The 21,509-nt window shown below is 32.6% G+C and overlaps 1 protein-coding gene across 1 annotated transcript; it reads right to left on the reverse strand.

Moving 5' to 3' along the window:
- Positions 1-2,582: 2,582 nt before the first annotated feature.
- LOC145620536 (glycine-rich protein-like) lies at positions 2,583-3,627 on the reverse strand. The gene is made up of 2 exons (XM_081675225.1): positions 3,480-3,627; positions 2,583-2,921 (listed from the first exon to the last, which is right to left on the reverse strand). The coding sequence occupies exons 1-2, from the start codon at positions 3,592-3,594 to the stop codon at positions 2,620-2,622; spliced, it is 417 nt and encodes a 138-aa protein (XP_081531351.1). The 5' UTR covers positions 3,595-3,627; the 3' UTR covers positions 2,583-2,619.
- Positions 3,628-21,509: the final 17,882 nt, after the last annotated feature.

Genomic DNA, 21,509 nt, shown 5'->3' on the forward strand with positions numbered 1-21,509 from the left:
AGGCCCCGTTCTTTAGAGCTGCTCTGCTCTGCTCTGCTTTGCTCTGCTGAAATCTGCTCTGCTTTGCTCTGCTCTGCTGAAATTTGCTCTGCTCTGCTTCAATCTGCTCTGCTCTGCCCTGCTCTGCTTAAAATTAATACTTAATATTGAATTATTATAATAATAATAATGTATATTTAATAAAAATAATAATAAATAATTAATACTTAATGATAATAATAATTAATATTTAATAATAATAAATAAATAATATTTATTAATAATAATTAATATTTATTAATAATAATACTTCCTCCGTTTTCTTTTACTTGCAACACAGCCTTGTGGCACGTGTTTTGAGCTCTGGTTTATGTAATGTAAATGGACAAATTTTTCATCATAATTTTTACAAATGATACTTAACTCTATTCTAATTTTCGTGTAAAAATTATATTGATAAAATCGCTCGTTTACCCTCACTAATCATCTCCTAAAACTGCGTGCTTAAAAGGTGTGTTGCAAGTAAAAGAAAACGGAGGAAGTATATAATTAATATTTAATAATAATAATATAATTAATATTTTATAATAATATAATTAATATTTAATAATAATAATATTAATAATATAATTAATATTTAATAATAATAATATTAATAATAATATAATTAATATATTAATAATAATATAATTAATATTTAATAATATTAATATTATTAATAATAATTAATTTTTAATAATAAAATTTAATGATTATAATAATAGTAATAATAGTAGTAGTAGTAGTAGTTGTTGTAGTAGTAGTAGTAGTAGTAATAATAATAATAATAATAATAATAATAATAATAATAATAATAATAATAATAATAATAATAATAATAATAATAATAATAATAATAATAATAATAATAATCATAATAATAATAATATTTAATATTTAATAACAATAATAAAGCATTACAATTATTATTATAGTATTAGTAGTAGTAATAATAATTGTAATAATAATAATAATAATAATAATAATAATAATAGTGGTAATAATAACAATATTAGTAATAATAATAATAATAATAATGATAATAAAAATAATAAAAATAATAATAATAATGAAATCTGCTCTGCTCTCCTCGGCTCTGCTTTGCTTTGCTTCAATCTGCTCTGCTCTGCTTTGCTGAAATCTGCTCTGCTCTGCTTTGCTGAATCTGCTCTGCTCTGCCCAGAAGCTCAAAAGAACAGGGCCTTAGAGAGTACATTACAATGATGAAATATATATAATACTCCCTCTGTCCCTTTATTTTTGCCCCATTGTTATTTTTTGGGTCAAACTTTGACCGTAACTTACCGTTAAACTACAAGAGATAATGTTGTCATGAGTGATCTTGTTACATTCGGCTTATTGCATATTTTATTAATATCAAGTTTTATAATATTTACGTGTACGGAAATGAAGATATATGCGTTCTAAAACACGTCTTGGAGACCGTGAAAAGTCAAATGGGACAGTAAAATAGGGACAGAGGTAGTACTCCCTCAGTCCCCAAAAGAACGACCCGTTTGGGTTGATTACTCGAGTATTAAGAAAGATAAATAAAAGAGGTAAAAGTATATTGAAAACAAAAATTTACATGGGGTTTGTAAAAAAAATAGAGAGAGAGTAATAAATTTCATGGAAAATTAAATTTTTATAAGGGGAAGCTAATTTTGCACAAATATTGTTGCAAATTGGTGGGTGTTTTAATGCAAATGGGTCATTCTTTTTGGAACTAAAATTAGGCCAAATGAATCGTTCTTTCGGAGACGGAGGGAGTACATAATTAAGCAATAACTAGATACATTTGACCAAAAATCAAGGAATTAATGATGATAATGATGTACACAAAGTCTTATATGTGGCTGGCCACACCGTGTGGCAGAGGTTACTTCGTCAGTGTAATAGGGGTTACTTGATCAGTGTTAAAGGGGTTACTTTGTCAGTGCTACAGGGTTACTCAATTAGTGTTACAGGGGTTATTTGGTCAGTTTTATATAAGATACTTTATTCTTTTATAAGTGGCCACACGGTGTGGCTGGCCACACACAAGACGGGCTGAATGATGTATCCGTTACAAAATAGACATATCATTACACAAGTCGTTTAAACCAAACGCAAAGTATACCTTTATTCGAGGCTCTATTCACTTCACCTTATCTTTAAGGAAATGGAATGATTTTATTTTTTCTTTATTATGTTTTTTCTTTTTAATTACTAATTTTTACTTAACTGAAACGGTTTTTACAAAATTGAAATTGTTTTTTCTTTTTATTTTTATTTTTATTTTTTTTTGTTGGTGAAGTGAACAAAGCCTAATTTTGAATAATTATTAATTAAGGTATACATTCAATCAAAGTAGGAGGTAGTGAATAATATTATTAGTACTCATCATATATTATAGAAAAGGAAAGATGCATATTACATTATTATTAATACATCATCATATTACATTCTCTTTAAACTTGGCACAAACATAATACATTATTTCATGATACATAGTACGTAGTAGTACATAATAATATAACTTCATGCATACGATTACATAGTAGTTAAGCAGCTTAATAATAATAAACAAACCAAAGGCCTGCCTATTATTATAATTAGTTCCTAGTTACGAGGCTTGTTTTCAACGTGTGTTTCAACGGCCTCACCAGCATAAGCACAACACCTCCTACAACCATTGTATCCACGGTAGCAGCACCCGTAACGCCCACATTCTCCTCCGTATCCTCCTCGGCCTCCATATCCTCCACGGCCTCCGTATCCTCCTCGGCCACCATATCCACCTCGGCCTCCATATCCGCCACCTCGGTCTCCATAACCACCACCTGGGTAGCCACCGTATCCTCCGCCGGGGTAACCACCGTATCCGTACTTGGCATCCTCTACTTTGGTGTCAACTTTCTTATCTGCAAAATATTTTGTTACGTTCACGTATGAATATTAGTCAGTCTAATGGGTGTTGACTTCAAAATAAGTTACTTAATAGATATTCTATTAATTTTTACTTAGCATTTACAATGGTCATACGAGAATGATTTAGAGATATAACTCATAATATCTTCGTTTCATAATAATTGCAACATTTTGACTTTTGCACAATTTATATACTTTTTACTTTAACTATATTTTGTTAACCATGCAATATACAAAAACCATATGTGCCATGTACTATAGTCTTTATGTATAATTTCATCATTATATCAAATTTTTATACTTCTTACTAATATATAATTAAATATATTAATGATTAAATGTGCATTAACATATGTGTCAGCAGAACTATTGCAATTATGTGACAATACTACTCCACAATAAGTCGTGATTATTAGAAATTTGAAGTTATACATGTACACAAAGATAGTAAAATTGACTCCGAGTCGAAAAATATGTAACAATTACCCATCTAGTCTATTTACATTTTGTTTTAGAGAAATGAAAGATTATGGAAATTAAAGCTAGCTTACCCTTAATTTCTTCAGAATTAGTGGAAGTTTGAGTCAAGTCTTTAGCTGCAACCTCAGAAGAGATGAGGAATACAATAGCCAAAAGAGACAATAGAAGAAAAACCTTAGAAACCATTATATTTTTTGTAATAAAAACTCACAAATTTGATAATTTGATGAAATTTTGATGATGAATATTGTGTTCATTTATGTACCTTATATAATAAGCCCTAGGAAACATGATGCAGGAACGAAAGTACCGTACCAGATTTAATTTAATGATCAAAGTTTAGTTGTAGTTGGATGTTGAAATCATAGATCTAATTTATTATCATGAACAAATATTTAATGCAATCTGCCATTCGCTGCAAGTATTTCATTATACATGTTTAATTTGATCTTTTTCATTTGATTTTATATTCTACCAATTTTGTTGTAATTGTAACGACATTAGTATCATGCTTTGGTGAAAATTTGAATTGAAATTAACAATAAAAGTATTTTTTTTTTTTTTTATCGAAGTTATATTTTAAGAATCTTGGAGAAATTTAGGTCATTATCAATATGTTTTGACACTTAAAGTTAGATTTTAAATCAATACAAATATTAATTATTGTTCAGAGACGTACAAAATATACTTTCTTTTCTACAACTATACTTACGCATAAAAGTCATTTTCATTAATATAAGTATTCTAAATTTTAATTATATATGCTATACGCCTATACCTAATTGGCTAATTGTAATGATCTCTTCCTGCCACAAGAAGTCAAGAATACAAGATGTACTTATTTCTGATAAATACCCTAATTTAATTAAGGTTCATTTTATAAATGATCGTTCAATTGACTGATTGCCTATATCCAAGCCTTTTGATAAAAATTTAGTAGAGGGACAAGAAATCGTTTTGTAGTTTTTTTAGTAGGCTTCGTAGCAATTATGCATTTAATGTAGTATGTACGTACTCTTTGACTACATCTTTCTATATGGACTTCAATTCGTTGTTATCCATTCATATTTTCATATTCCCTCCGTCCCCAATTGTTTGACCCATTTTGGCCTAATTTTAGTCCCAAAATAATTGACCCATTGCATTAAAATATTCTCCAATTTTAATAATATTAATACTTGTGCAAAGCTAGCTTCCTCATATAAATTTTGTTTTTTCAATTACTTTTTCTCTCTACTTTTTTACAAACTCATATGAATTTAATTATCCAATATACTTTTACGAGTACTATCTTTTTTATTTTCTTAATACCCGCATAATCAACCCAAAAGGGTCGTTCTTTCGGGGATAAAAGGAGTAATATATATTATGTGGACATAATAGTGAAGTCTATCGAACATGACCTAGAAATAACTTCTATAAAGCCGATCCAAACCGTTGTGATAGAGTATAAAACATATTCCTGGGCCTCAACCACCAGTTTAAGTTTTTGGTTGAGTTGGTCCTCTAACATGGTATCACGCTAGCGTGACACAAAGGTCACAGGTTCGAATCTCATCCGCCCCTCCTTTAAAGTGGAATTAATTCGCACCAGATATGGGTGAGCCTGTGTTGCATCCACATTTCAAGCCCAAAGGACCTTTTATGTGAGGGGTAGTGATAGAGGATAAAACATATTTCTGGACCTCAACCATCAGTTTAAGCTTTTGGTTGAGTTGGTCCACTAACACGTTGTGACTTGTAATGCTAATTTTTTTTTTAGATCTTTTCTCTTTTAATAATGAAGTAACTCCCTTTTGAACTACTATAATAGTAATAATGTTTGTGAATATGTATTAATACATAATTAGTTATTTGTTGATACAAACTTTCAAGAAATAGCCCTTTTTTTTCATTTTTGGGTACAAGCTAAGTTTATGTGGTTCCAATTCTTCCAAACAAGTTTGTTTGTTTGTAAAAATGTCTATGTACGTACTAGTCTATTAGCTTGTTTCTAAGAAACTGGAGATCATTCATGTGGATATTTTTGTACTCCCTCGGTCCCTTAATACAATGTCTCTTTCTCTTTATTATGTGAGGAATAAATGCTCAAAAAAGACATTGTATTAAGGGACGGAGGGAGTATTAAATAGGAAAGCTAGAGATAGAAAATAAGGGATTCATTCAATAAAATTAGGCCTACTAACGTGAGATTGTGGATGATAAAAAATAAATATAAAATTATCATCAAAAGAATAAAGCAAAAGTGATTATAATTTTAAAAAAAGAATGAAAATAGAAAATGAGTTTACTTAGAAAAACGAAGGGAGTGTAATAGAAAAGAGAATTTAGATTGTAGCTCTTAAATTTTCCACGTCTCACTGCATGGGTCTTTGACTCTTTGTTTGTATACTTGATTTTTTTATAATTTGGTTGTGAAGGCTATATACCAAAATTTTTAAGCTTATCATTCTCGACATAACCTTATTTCTAGTTCAATTCTTTTCTTTAAGTAATAGCGTATGCTATTGAGGGTAGGTTCATGTCTTTTTGTCGGCTAATAATACTCTGTAATATTTATTATTATTATTTTTTCTGAAAATGAAATAAAGATTATTTTTTTTTGGATAACATGAATAAAGATTATATTGTTTATAAACAATTATTATTTATTGACCCTTTAATTTTTTATTTTTTTTTTATTTTTTTTTTGACAAATTGACCCTTTAATTGTTACGGAGGATGATAATAATAATAATCGCTTGGGGAATTAGAGAAGGAGACTGTTGCGTTACTGAAGCGGATTCAGAGGTTCTCGACGACGCAAGACATTGGGGTTCGTGCTGCAGCTCATATCTTCACTAGGGTAGGATTTGCTATAGCTAGAGGAGTGGGGGCCCACATTGTATCTCGGCTTCCAACTAATTTATTGTAAGTTGTATGACTTTTGTTTTTGAGATATAATAATAATAATAATAATAATAATAATAATAATAATAATAATAATAATAATAATAATAATAATAATAAGAGACTAGTTAATACAAGTTGATCCATTCATAAATATTTTTAAGATGTGTGAAAAAGTTGTCATATATTTGTAAAATATAGCTTAAGATAATCCTTGTAATTAGCTATAACCTATAAGCCGATAAGAGTGTATACCTACATGACCTAATATGCTACTCCATCTGTATAATCCTAGTTTAGGCTAAAATAGCTTTAATGTCGATAAGATACCCGTACAATAAACCCAATGATTATAACTATCAAATTAATTCTGAACGAAGAGAGCACATATACGATTTAATGAACACGACAAATGTTTTGATGGAGTAGCATGTACTTGTAATATACTTATCAGCAAAATGCTACACAAGCAACCAAAGTGAACGAGTGTCAATCTTCCTCTTCGGCATGTCACCACGTCCAACATCGTACCTTCACATGACATTCACCACGTGTTAGTTTATTGGTGACATGCAACACTACAATTTACGTCCCAATGTCGATTTTACCCAAAAATGTTGGCCTATAAATTGGCTTTATTACCATTTTAGTAAAGTATATTACTTCTATATTTCATCAAAACATTACCAAAATAAGATATAATGGCGTTCAAGTCGTTTATTTTGCTAGGACTTTTGCTTGGTTCGGCTCTCTTCATCTCTTCACTTGGAAAAGGTGAGCATGAATATAATTTTTATTTGATTACTTTCGTCCTTTCTTATTATATATGTTCTAAAATTAATTATAATAGTGGAATTTTAATTTTTGTAACTAATAAATTTAAGTAATAATGTAATGTTATATATGACTTGTACATATATTTAATGACTGTAATAATAATTTGCATGCATGTGTACGTATGTAGTTGATGGGGAGATTGTAGAAGACACAAGGGAAGGAATTAACCAAAGAGGCAAAGGAGGTGGCAAAGGGGGAGGCGGCCAAGGTGGTGGTAAAGGAGGGGGAGGCGGCGGTGGAGGAGGACAGGATGAAGTACCCACGTTTGACATCAATCAAGCTGGAGGTAAAGGAGGTGGTTCTGGAGGAGGTCAAGGTGGTGGTAAAGGTGATATAGGAGGAGGTATAGGAGGAGGTCAAGGTGGTGGTAAAGGTGGTATAGGAGGAGGTATAGGAGGTGGTGGCTCCGGAGGAGGTAAAGGTGGAGGTGGCTCAGGAGGAGGTAAAGGTAAAGGTGGTGGCTCCGGAGGAGGTAAAGGAGGCGGTGGTGGTGGTGGTGGAGAAGAGGCCATAGACATTAACGGACACGGAGGAGGTGGTTATGGTGGAGGACATGGAGGAGGTGGTTATGGTGGAGGACATGGAGGAGGAGGGTATGGAGGAGGACATGGTGGAGGTGGGTATGGTGGAGGAGGACATGGTGGAGGTGGGTATGGTGGAGGAGGACATGGTGGAGGTGGACATGGAGGGAGAGGCGGAGGAGGGTTATTCGAAGAAGAAGAATTTGATATTGATCAGGCAAAAGGGGGTGGTCAAGGCAGAGGACAAGGAGGTAAAGGGGGTGGCCAAGGTGGAGGACAAGGAGGTAAAGGGGGTGGTCAAGGAGGTAAAGGAGGTGGTCAAGGCGGAGGACAAGGAGGAGGAAAAGGTGGTGGAGGCGGAGGAGGGTTTGAAGAAGAAGAAGAAATTGATATTGATCAGATAAGAGGAGGTGGTCAAGGCAGAGGACAAGGAGGTAGAGGGGGTGGTCAAGGCGGAGGACAAGGAGGTGGTCAAGGCAGAGGACAAGGAGGTAAAGGGGGTGGACAAGGTGGAGGACAAGGAGGTAAAGGAGGTGGTCAAGGAGGAGGAAGAGGTGGTGGAGGCGGAGGAGGGTTTGAAGAAGAAGAAGAATTCGATATTGATCAGATAAGAGGAGGTGGTCAAGGCAGAGGACAAGGAGGTAGAGGTGGTGGTCAAGGCGGAGGAGGTAAAAGTGGTGGACAAGGGGGTACTCAAGGAGGAAGTAAAGGTGGTTCGAGCGGAGGACGTGGAGGTAGTCAAGGAGGAGGTAAAGGTGGTTCCGGAGGAAGCCAAGGAGGTAGTCAAGGAGGAGGCAAAGGTGGTTCCGGCGGAGGACAAGGAGGTAGTCAAGGTGGAGGCAGAGGTGGTTCCGGCGGAGGACAAGGAGGTAGTCAAGGAGGAGGCAGAGGTGGTTCCGGCGGAGGACAAGGAGGTAGTCAAGGAGGTGGCAGAGGTGGTTCCGGCGGAGGACAAGGAGGTAGTCAAGGAGGTGGCAAAGGTGGTTCCGGCGGAGGACAAGGAGGTAGCCAAGGAGGAGGTAGAGGAGGCGGCGGTTCAGGAGGAGGCAGAGGAGGTGGTGGTGGAGGAGGAGGATTGAACTAATTACGTAAGAAAGTGCATTACACTTAATTTTTTCCCCAATTTTAGTACCTTTGAATTTAAATTAAAGAGGTTTAATTATATAGCCTTGTTGTGGTAAGTTAAGAAGACAATCCTCAAAGCAGAGAAGATTCTGTACATAGAATACAATCACTGATGCAAAACCCTATAATTATTCATAAATAAATTTACATGCTAATTTATCATGGAGTAATAATATAATTATTGTAAGACGTAAACTATTTAAATAATGCCTGTAATATAAATAAGTTGTTGATAAATTGATAATATAAGAGTAGATGATTTAATTTCTTTTTATTTATTTTCTTCAGGGAATCTTTTATAAAACTCGTGGTGGATAATCGATGTTATGAGGGTTCAAGTGCTAAAGTTCAACTTTCGACGCAATCGGCACACCATGGGGTTAAATATATATAGTACGTAGTTATAGTATATATGTAGTACATATAGATGCAAGACTTGAAAAGTTCGAATAAGAGATTGTCTAGAACAATACTTGTAACGTAACCCTTATATATATGCATGAGACTTTCTCTAGTACTTTAGTTTCATTATCGTTTTAATCTCAAGTAATTAAGATAGATAGATGTGTCGTATGAAGTCAATATAAAATTTAAGATTTGAGGAAAAACCTAACGTATTTATCACCATTGGTTTATGAAAGAAAAAGCAAATTAAGATTATATTCAGAGCCGAGGAATTAAAGTAATATAATTAACCAGCTTAATTATCACAATATCACCATGTTTTGAATGTGAGCATTATATAAATTCAAGGACAGAGCTAGAGATTGAGAACTCTGATTCAGTCATCTTGCACCCAATAACCATTTTATTATTATGCATGCTAATTAAGAACCTAATTTCACTAAGAAATTAACAATGTCATCCTAGTATTCACATTGGTTGGACACTACCCACTTCACCATTTTGAGTTAGTATTCACAATAAAAGAACAAATATTACCTAGAAGTCGGATATTTGGTAATAATAACTGAAAAGAAGATGAAATTGATAAGTTAAATCATTATATGTTAAATTAATCACAAAGTCACAAAATATTTACTGTAATTCTCATTGATCTTCTCGGCTAGAGTACAATACATGTATATATAATGCTAGGGTAACAATACCCTAAAGCTCCACAATATTCTGTCATATTTTTACATAAGATATGCTTCCTAAATATATCACAACAATATCCTAGAATATCTAGAATATCTCCAATACCCCCTCAAGTTTACGGATCATATATAAGCCCAACTTGCGGAGTAAATATTCAAACTTGACTTCATATCGATTAAGCGTGAATCAAAATGACAAAATGTCGTAAATTTCAAGAAATATAGAAACCAGATAGTTATCTTGCTTATTAGGAAGTAATTCTAATTATATGCAAGCAGAATCTTCTTTTGTTTCATAGCAAATTAAATATAAAGTACCAAACAAAAAATAAAAACATGAAAGGGACTCGCTACACTTCTAAATTCCCATGTTATAGGTGTCGTGGGATCACCAAAATTAGCTATGGAGCTGCCCAAGCTTGCCACCACGAGACACAACTTTTTATCAATGTCTTATTCTTGTTTTGGCCCTTTCAAAAACATAGCACAAGCATTAAAAAGGAATAAATACATTACAAGTCCAAATAACTATCTTCAAAACAAAAAAAAAAACAAACTTGTATTAGTTATACTATGCCAACCATTTATAGTAACTAAAATATAATATAACAAAGCTCTATATGAAAGTTGGGAGAAATGAAGCATTTTTCATTCTAATATGATTCTTAGGCTTCGTTCTCTTTAATTAATTTGCATTTTTCAATGAATTATCACTTACTCTTGTTGGAATAAATATGACAATTGGTTGAAATGATTCAAAGTATATACGGAGTAGTATGTAAGTATAATTATTTTATGATTTATTTTAAGGATTTTTTGTGAAAAGTACCTTACATACATCAAATTTTGTAAAAAACTACTCCCTTCGTTTCATAATGTTAGTCCCATATACTATTTTGGGCGTTTCAAAATGTTCTACCCATATTGAATCTATTCCTTTTTTTATGTTATTTTATTTTCCTAATCCGATCTTATAATTTCTAATCACTTTAGTGGATTGATGACATGACAGTAATTAAATATTTTGATTGGTCATCAATCCCATTAGCGGATTGATGACATGGCATTTGATTGATATTCCTCACCTAAAGCAAGCATTGTAATTGATGCTTTCCAAAGAAAAAAATCAGAACATTTAATAAGATAGAACTAATTAAGCAATTTTTGTACTAAAATGTAATATTCCAAATATTATTCATTCTCTTATTTTTTGTGATTGATTCTATATGGGACTAACAGAGTGAAACGGAGGGAGTACTTTTTTAAAAAATTGTTATAAGAAACTACCTTATAAAAACTAAATCTTGTAAGTTTAACTAATAATCAAGAACCAAATAGTATTTATCGTTCAACTAATAATGTAGGTCACCTTCAATTCTTATTGATTTTCTTTACATCTCTTGTATTCCACCGCACCCTCATTTATATATATATATTTAAATAGTTTCCAACAACGAAGCATATGTTTTTATGTAGTAGTATATGTTAGGGCCTGTTCATATTTACTGAACTAAGCTGAACTGAACTGAACTGATTGGAGCTGAATTGAGCTGAAATGAATATTTTATGAGAGAGGGATATTAGGAATTGAACTGAACTGAACTGATTGGAGCTGAACTGAACTGAACTGAACTGAATGGAGCTGAACTGAACTGAACTGAATGGAGCTGAACTGAACTGAAATTAAGTAAATGTGAACAGACCCTTAGCCAATGTTCAAAAAATGTGGATGGGATAAACTCACCCACAAGAGTATATGGATAAAAAAGTTACTCTACTACAGAGTACTAAATTAGGGTTCTTATAAGTTAGTTGTTTTTTCCTATATCAATACTTTATTAGTTAAATGAGATATGTATTTTATTTCAGGTTAATATTTATCTTTTGAGCTAATAGAATGTACGTAATAATAAAACTAAGTTATTACTCCTAATTTTGTAACCTTAAATCATCACAATGATGTTTATATATTTAATTAGGCTCTATTTGCTTCACATACATTCACATTTAGTTTTTACTAAACATCAAGTATCTCATATATGATGTGTAGTAGGGACATGCAAAAATTCAAAATCAAACCATATATAATAGATTAAACCAAAAGATCCAAATTTTCAATTAATCAATTTTATTGTGTACTTATGCTGCCACACTTGATAGTATTATTTAACCCATATATTGAATATTTCATCAAAGAATTTGATCACATTTAAATTTTTCAATGTTTAAACAGCTCACCTAAAGTGACTTTTAATAGAAGAACTATGATATCATATACTACTTGAACTATATAATAAGCAATTTTTATTCTTCATTTATATAATAATCTCTATGTTCATTATTATTAATTACTAGATGAAGCTCGTGCGATGCACGGTTTTTTTTAGAATTTTTTAAAATAATTTTTTTTTTTTTAACTAATGAGCTAAAATTTGTTAGAGCAACTCCAATGGTTGTAGCTAGGGACTTGCTTGCAATTACAATAATTCCCTAGCTATTAGCTTGACCATTGGAGCTAGAAAACTCAATTAGCTTGGCTAAGCAAATTAGCTTTGCCAAGCTAATTTGCTTGGGAATTAAACTTGCCAAAATGAAAATGCTCATTGCACCAATTAAGCTCTTTCTATGTATTTTCTATCCAACAACTACTACTAAGCTAATAGCTAGCTATTGGAGCAAAAAGTAGCTAAAATAATAATTAGCTTAAAAGCTTATGTGGCATGACAAGCTAATTGTCAAATTAGCTTGCCATTGAAGTTGCTCTTATATATTTAGATAAAATTCATACTATCAAAAGATAATATTTTATATATAATTAATTTAAACTTAAAAATCTCATTCGTCAATTTTGTTTACGTGGCATGTGAATTATTTAATTATTAAAGAAATTAATAATCTTTTATTTAATTGGCTAAAACTAAAATTTATAATCTTACATGGCGCACTAAGAAAATTAAATCCTACGTGGCTCTCTGAAAACTCGGGAAAAAACTCCCCTTTAAATATATATATTAGATTTTAAGATTCTCTATGATACATTTTGATGTTGTCATCTACTTATAACAATGACACAATTAGTGTTAATTTGTACAGAAAATGCATAGACATACTAGAGACAGGAATATATTGTCCGATTTATATGAGGTACATGAAATAATCATAAACAAAAATAGAAAAATGAAAATTTATGATTAATCAGTGTCGAATTAATGTGCATGTGATAGGTTTAACAAAGGAAGCAGACCGACAGCAGATTCATGAATGTTTTGATTAGAGTAGTCAGTAGATGGAATAACTCGTAAGATTATGAAATTAAGAGTATCATTTTTTCAGGAAACTTCTATCCTCCACACTCACGGCACATCTTCATATTCATAGGGCCCACATTTATAACATGAGAAGGACAAGAATTACACTTTAGGATGTACTGGAACTGAAAATTAAAAACAACAAGGGTTGTCTCAAAGTGGTAAGTACACGGAGAGTGAGGGATAGCTCAAGTGGTTAAAGCTTCCCTCTCGGTTTCAGGAGATCTTGGGATCGATTCTCACCCCCGTCCTTGTGGCTCTCTAGAAAAAAAAAAAAAGTGGTAAGCAGACGTCGTGTAATGATGGTCTCAGGTTTAAACCTCTTCCCGTATAGCGTAAGCCATAAAAATTCAATTGTTATATTTAATTCAATTGTTATGTATTTGTAAAATTTAAATCTCTTTATAAATGGTGTATGACGTTCAATTAACGAATCAATTTTATTATTACTCCCTCCGGTTTCAATTTTACGGACTCCTAGGCAAAAAATTTAGGGAAGTTTAATGACAAGTTAGGGTGTTTAATTAAGTTGGAAAAAAGGAGGGAAATAGGAGAGAGAAAGTGGTGCATGTGACTTAATTTTGCATGTGGGTACATTTGAGTAGGAAAAAGGAGAGAAAAGATGGTCCGACTGGTCCCACTGGTCCCCTTTGTGTATAATTAAGATAAGTTAAACAAATTTAAAACAAAAAAATAAGGGTAAGGATTTTTTTTACACTATAAATTTTACTACAAATAGAAATAAAAACATTTGTTGCAGATAATAGATAGCACCCAGTTATGGTAAATGTTGCAGATAATTGAAGAGAGTATATAAATAAAAAGGCAATAAAATGTTATAGATTAGTTGGTAAGTCATTAATGTTTCGGAGTTGTGGGCTCAAGTTTTAATAGAAACATTTTCTAATGTAAAGAGAATAATTAAGGTTGCATCTGCGAGGAGATGTCACCATGTCATTACAATTGGAAGGAGTGGCCTAGACACGTATTGAGGATTTGAGGTATTATGTGTTGCTTTGAAATTTAAGAAAATATAAATATAAATTAATAACTAGATATCTAAGTTAATTGAAAGCTAAGCATTTACTAATTAACAAGAAATAATTTGGCTTGCATATCCAACACATACATTAATTAAATACAAAAATCGTATTAATCCGCGTTCTTATGCGTGGGACTCAACTTTGGTTCATCGGCTGTTTGACTCCTCTACGGCCCACCGCGTTTTGGCTCTGGAACGCGCGTCCTAGCAGACCAATGGATGATTTTGTATATTGAAAATTTACAAAGGATGGTAATTTCTCTACTAAGTCGGCATATGCTATGTTACTTCGCTGACTTCACTCCTGTGCTGAAGAATCTTCCTTTCCCCCTTCGTGTTGGAATAGGTTTTGGAGTTTACCGCTCTTGCCAAAGTTGCAATTTTTTTGCTGGAAGTTGCTTCACAATGCCTTGCCTCTAAATGGAGTTTTGCAGATTAGAGGAATCCCAGTGGATTCCACTTGTGTTCTCTGTCATGGAGGTCAAGAAATCATCGAACATTTGTTCTGAGATTGTCCTTTTGTTTCCTCTCTCTGAACTTTTGCTCCTCACATTTCGTCTATTGTAGTTCATGGGGACAAGTCCTTCTCTGACTGGTTTGTAGATTTGGTTTTATCTTTGCGGCAAACTAAGTCTTGGGAGACTTTGGTACATTTGGTTTCTTTCTTTTGGGCTATTTGGATCGCTCGAAACCATAAGGTGTTTCGACAGGCTGTTTTGTCTCTGGGTATGGCTCTTCTCTTCATGCAGGATTGGGTATCTCGTAGCTCTGCTGTTCAAGATTTTAAGGGTTCAGTGGCCTTGTCTAGTTCCCGCTCTGGTACAAGGCATAGATCTGCTACATTATTCCACTGTCTTCAAGGTTCTACTGGGTCGGTTTTTGATATAACTCTGATTTTTGATGGTGCATACGATGCGAGAGATCATTCTACAGGTGCGGGTTGGATTTTCAGATCTTCTAGCTCAGATTTAGTGCTTGGTGGCGGTTCCAGAGCTTTTCTCTCATCCTCTGCTATTCACTCGGAGTTACAAGCCTGTCTTTGGGCCCTCAAGACTGCTGCTCGTTGTGGTTTCATGCGTCTGTTGATCTACACCGACTGTTCAAACTTATTTTCATTTCTTCATGACAAAGGAGGTTCGGATATTTCTTGCTTTTGGTTGCTTCGGGATATCAGAGAATTAATTTCCAGATTTTCAGCTTGTGAGCTTCGAAAGGTTCCCCATCCTTGGGTGGCTCCTGCTCATTGGTTGGCAGTCAACACTCGTCGGCGTCAATTTTTGTTTTGGTCCTTTTAGGCTTTTTTATCAGGTTTTGATTGTTTTCTTTTTTAGTCCGTCTTGTCAAAAAAAAAAAAAAAAAAAAAAAAAAAACGTATTAATATGAGGTCTTATTTCATTGAATTGATTATTCTTTTTTGCTTTTGTCATAAAAACAAAGATTTTTTTATAAATTTACTACTTCAAAGTCTTCCTCCAGCCTTCCCTACCACCACACCAACCACACACCAATCTCATCAACCATGACCCACTCTAGTCTTATGCATGGTAATCGTCCCATCACTACAACTACATCATATACATAGCCATCAGTCCATCACTACCATTGCATTGGCTCCACACGTGCATCTATGACCCACCCCCTTACCCAATCTCATTACTAGCCATCATTGATTCTTCTACGACGATATGTCATTGAGCACATCACGTACCCCAACACACAATTTTTGTTCTACAACGTGCACCAAGGCTATACTTACAATTGTTATTTAAGATCAAGGAATGTAAACACGATGGAGGCAGTTTAGAGGTGTCAAAAATTGACCTGGTCTAACTTTAATGACTCCATTCAAAATTCAATCTATACAAATACAATGATTTTACATGACTCGAAACTAAACTAGACCCGATCCAAACCAACTAAACCCAATACAAACCAGACACAATGATCCAAATAATTGACACCTCTTTCATAGAGCTATAAAAATGAATATTGGATATTCATTTGACGCATAATTAATCACTATAATAATAATATTGATCGATGCAAAACCTTGTCATGCCTTAGGGCCTGTTCACATTTACTGAACTGAACTGAACTGAACTGATTGGAGCTGAACTGAACTGATTGGAACTAAACTTAACTGAACTGAATTGAGTTGAAATGAATATTTTATGAGAGAGGGAAATTAAGAGTTGAACTGAACTGAATTGATTGGAGCTGAACTGAACTGAAATTAAGTAAATGTAAACATGCCCTAAGTTTAGAAGCATCGCAATATGCTAGGAGTATTACTTACTGTATTTAAATAAAGGGTAGTTATGAAGTATGTAACCCTAAGAGATGCATATTAGCGTTAATATATAATACAATTTCTAAAATGGTACGGTAAGTATTTGGAGTTGTTTGTAGATCAAGGTGATCAAATCTTGGACCAAAACGCCGCTAAGTAAAACATTTTATCCCCAAACCAGAAAAATAGTGGCGAGAATATTGGGTCAAAATGGGCTTTTTGAGCTATTTTTGGGCTAGGCTGATAAGTCAGCCCAATATTTCTAATTTTTTGACAAAAACACTCGTTGATTGATATATCTTTGGGTATCCTATATCTTTTAGCTTCTCATGTGTAGGTTTAGGTTTGCATTTATCACAAGATTATTACTTTATAGAAAGTACTCCCTCCGTCCTAAAAGAACGACCTATTTGGCCTAATTTTAGTCCCAAAAAGAATGACCCATTTGCATTAAAACACCCACCAATTTGCAACAATATTTGTGCAAAATTAGCTTTCCCATATAAAATTTTGATTTTCCATGTAATTTTATTACTTTCTCTCTCTATTTTCTTACAAACCCCATGTAAATTTATCTTTCCAATATACTTTTACTTCTTTTCATTTAACTTTCTTAATACCCGTGTAATCAACCCAAATGGGTCGTTCTTTCGGGACGGTATTTGGGTCGTTCTTTCGGGACGGACGGAGTAGAAATTAAAAAAAGTCATGAGATTTAGTGTAGATGGTAGTATTATTTGTATGGATCTGGTACATCAATGGGTCCACAAACGTTGAAAGGAACAAATAAGAATCAAAAAAAACTTTTTTGGAACTACGTTGCTCCCTCAAATCAAGGCTAGTTTTCTTCATAGTACGTGAAAACCCATTAAATTATAATTAAGAAAATTAATTACAAGTGTATAAAAAAACTATATACTTGATTCATTTCATATGGGGTCATTTAATCACCCCTTTAAAATCATTGACTCTTTTGCTTAAAAATAAAATAAATATATATAGGAGAGAGAAAAGCAACATACAATTAAGCAAGTAGTACGTGTGAAACAAAAAGTCCATCTTCTTCAAATTTTCCTTACATTCATGCTTAGTAAACAACAATAATACCAACATTAACGGGCAAACTTTCGTCTTCATCTTCTTGGGAACACCTTTTCATCTTCTAAATATTAATTACATCTTCTTTGTCTTAATTTTTTTATTTATTATTTATACTCTATGTAATAATAATAACTCATTCAAGTTATTATATCTTCTTTAGTTTTATTTTATGTAAAGAGTGTATAGCACAAAGAAAAATTTAATAGAATAGTATGTGGTATTGATAATGTTTGTTATAAAGATGAAGAAGAAGGAAAAGGTCGAACTGAAGAGGATCCTGATCTGTTATGATGCGCGCAATGCGTGCGTGCATGAGAAAGCTAGGAGGCCAGGAGGGCATGGTGGTTCATAAATTGGTGGAGATTATTATTGTAGCTTTTCATCATCCTACGGAAACTTGATCGTTTTTTCGAGTTTCGCCGCGGCGGCGTACATGGGAAAGCCAGGCATTGCTCTTGATGTTCTCCTTTGTTTCTAATTTTTTCAATCTTTTTTTTCTACTTTTTTTTTCCATCTACTCGTATCTTGTAGTTCAATTTGCAAAAAAAAAAAAAAAAAAAAAAAAAAAAAAAAAAAAAAAAAAAAAAAATTTAAATGTATTTTGTGGCTGATTTTGATTTGATCTGTACTATTCTTACTCATCCTGTTTAGGGTTTTTTTTTTTTTTTTTTTTTTTTTTTTTTTTTTTTTTTGAAATAGTATTGAGTCCAAAAAAAATAAAAGTTATTTTCCCTTTTTTTTTTTTTTTTTTTTTTTTTTTTTAGGAAAAAGAATTGGTGTTCTTAAGGAAGTAGGTATAATTGTTTTCTTTTCTTTTTTTTTTGGATTAGAAAAAGGACAATAATATTAGTTGTAACTTGTAACATTGGTCGGATACCGACGCTTTTTTTTTACACAATGTTTAGTGAAATAAAGACATTGCTGGTTTTCCCTTCTTCAATTATTTTGTGACATTTGTACATAGTATTATTTCATTTATATCTTCCTTCCGAATAATGTTTTTGATATGAATTGTACATTAGTTTTTTTTTTTTTTTTTTTTTTTCACATTTTTTTTCCTTTACATGGTGCCGAGTATATTGTTTAGTGAGCACAAAGAGTCTCTATGCCGAGTTGTTGACGAGATTCAATCTTAGGTAGTATTTGTTTAATTGTTATAATACTCAAAATTTTGGCCAACTAAAATACTCGTAGTTGGCTTTAATGACTCTATGGTTATAAGGTTCCTTTCTGCTAGAAGTTTTATCTCTCTCTTCAATCTCTAACAATTTTTTTTCCTATTTTAGAAAAATAATTATATGGGTAGAGTTGGGCAATGGAGGAATTGAACCATGATTATCAAGTTTTTTTCCCCTAAATCTTTGCTATGATAGACATCTAATTTAATGCTGATTAATTTGCACTCGTATTCTTTACCTTACAAAAATAATACGAGTATCATTCATCGCATATTGAATTTAGCTACCGTGTATGGCAGATTGGCAGGTAGGGTAAGTACACCTGATGAACATTTTCATTGTTGCATAGTATTGAAAATAGGATTTTTAATTCTTCATGTCTGGTACAAATGTAGAAATGCAAAACATGATCGATGATTTTATATTATTCTTATTATCTTGATTGAATATTCAGGTCAACAAAAATAAATATGAAAAAGTACATTATCATTAGAGGTGTTTATGGGTGGTTTACCGTACAGAAATTACTTGGTATTTTTGTGATTCGTAATCACATTCTTATAATTTGTTGGTCCAATATTTACAGGTCAATATCCTCAATTATCGAGAAATCTATCAAGTGAGCTAACACTTTGTTGGTGTAAGTGTATGAAAAAGGGTTGAATGGTTGATAGTAATCTGATACAGATTACAAAGAGTACGAAAATGAAACCATTATTGAGTGGTTTCTACTTTTGACTTTGCTTGATTGGATTGGGCTGATTAGCTATAAAAGTACAAACTACTTTTTTAGTCTCTTGGGCCAGTCCAAAACAATAAAATTTAAGACTAATTAATTCTGTTAATGAAAATACAAACTATAGTGCCTCTTGAGTCTTGAGGTCGTACCCCAAAATGATTAAACAGTTTGAATCTTGAATATAAATGTTGATATTTCGGGTTTTTTGTTAGGGCCTGTTCTGTTCAGCTTAATTTTAGTTCAGATCAGCTCAGCTCAACTCTTAATTTTCTTTTCTCATAAACAATTCATTTCAGCTCTATTTAGTTCAGTTCAGTTCAGCTCATCAGCTCCAATCAGTTCAGTTCAGCTCATCAGCTCCAATCAGTTCAGTTTAATTCAGTTCAGCTCAATTTAGTAAATCAGAACAGACCTTTAGATATTTGTCAAAATTTGTAATAATAATCAAATTGTAACCAGAGTCATTAAACCGCTTCTTTCGTCAATATACAAAATCTTTTTAAATTAGTTATATAGTTCTTCTACTTCGATTTCATATTGTTTACTTGTTTAGTCATGTTTTTTGGTTTAGTTTTTATGAACACTGATAATTGTCATTATATTCATCCAAATAATAGATTACAATATGAGCCTACTAGTAAGCTTGAACATAATAATACACTTTGTATTCTATCTAAACAAAATTTTAATTTTTTTTTTCCCAGGTAGGGCACATCAGCACGTGCCATACCAAGACACAAGGTGGCTTCCCCACTTAATATAATCCTTCGGTATCAATTTGCTTTGACACTTTCACATGCAAGTTTAACAATTTAAGAAATGAGTTTTTGTCCTAGTAATTTACTTCATCGATCTGATTTATAAGCAAACGCTCACGAGCGTGGGAAGAATTTGACAAGAAGGATAGTTGTTTAAATAATCTCACTAACACCTAGTGTGGCTCAATTTATACTAGTATTAATTTTGTTTCAAGTATTACCCAAAACATATATTCCATCTTTATTGATCTTCAAAGTTTTGTTGAAAAATTAAAAGTTCTTCCTTTCCTTCAACCATGCATGTCTAACACTTCCACTAAACTCCACTAAGTTATTGCCAAAAACAACGCATGAAAACACCAAATTTCACATGTCAATGCCCAATGCATTTTCACCTAATCATATCGACTCTTCTCATCATTCTTTCTTAGATTGTGTAATTTTCAAGTCTTTTTCATTTCTTTCTTTAGGGTGTTCATTTCAGTTTAGACGATAAATGATAGTTGTGGACTTGTGGTAGTGTGCTCCTGAAGGAGTTTTTGATAGTATTGAGTACTAATAGTACTTCATGGAATGATGGAAACTTAGGATGATAGTAAGTTAGTAACGAAATCTATCACTTATACACTTTTTCGTACATGTGGATATGCATGTATGGCGATATTGGAATATTGTGAATTGACATTGCTTCAAAGCTATACACAACATGACAACACAATAGGAATAAAAGTAGGAATCTGCCAACAATTAGTAGACGTGATATGTTCTTAAATTAATATGTTGTAATTTTTTAATGGTTTATAATTACAGTTGTTACTAATATTGGTTTATGTTGTAAGCTACTAGCTAGTGATACAAAGTATTTACTAAGAAGTATTGATCCGAATTCCTTGCTAAGCTAGTGCTACTTCTAAATGGAAAAGCTTGAATTAGTCCATGGTTGCCAAAGGCTCAAAGCTATGTGATAGAGTATAAAACATATTCCTGGGCCTCAACCATCGGTTTAAGTTTTTGGTTGAGTTGGTCCTCTAACATGGTATCAAGAGCCAGGGTGACACAAAGGTCACGGGTTCGAATCTCATCCACCCCTCCTTCAAAGTGGAATTAATTCGCACCAGGTATGGGTGGGCCAGGTATGGTTATAGTATAGATCGATGAAAAAATAATTCAAATACTATTCAAAAATTATGACCATTAAGTTTTATAATGTATA

This window comes from Chenopodium album, chromosome 27 (assembly GCF_948465745.1).
Source record: "Chenopodium album chromosome 27, dcCheAlbu1.1, whole genome shotgun sequence".
Classification (NCBI taxonomy): Eukaryota; Viridiplantae; Streptophyta; class Magnoliopsida; order Caryophyllales; family Amaranthaceae; genus Chenopodium; species Chenopodium album.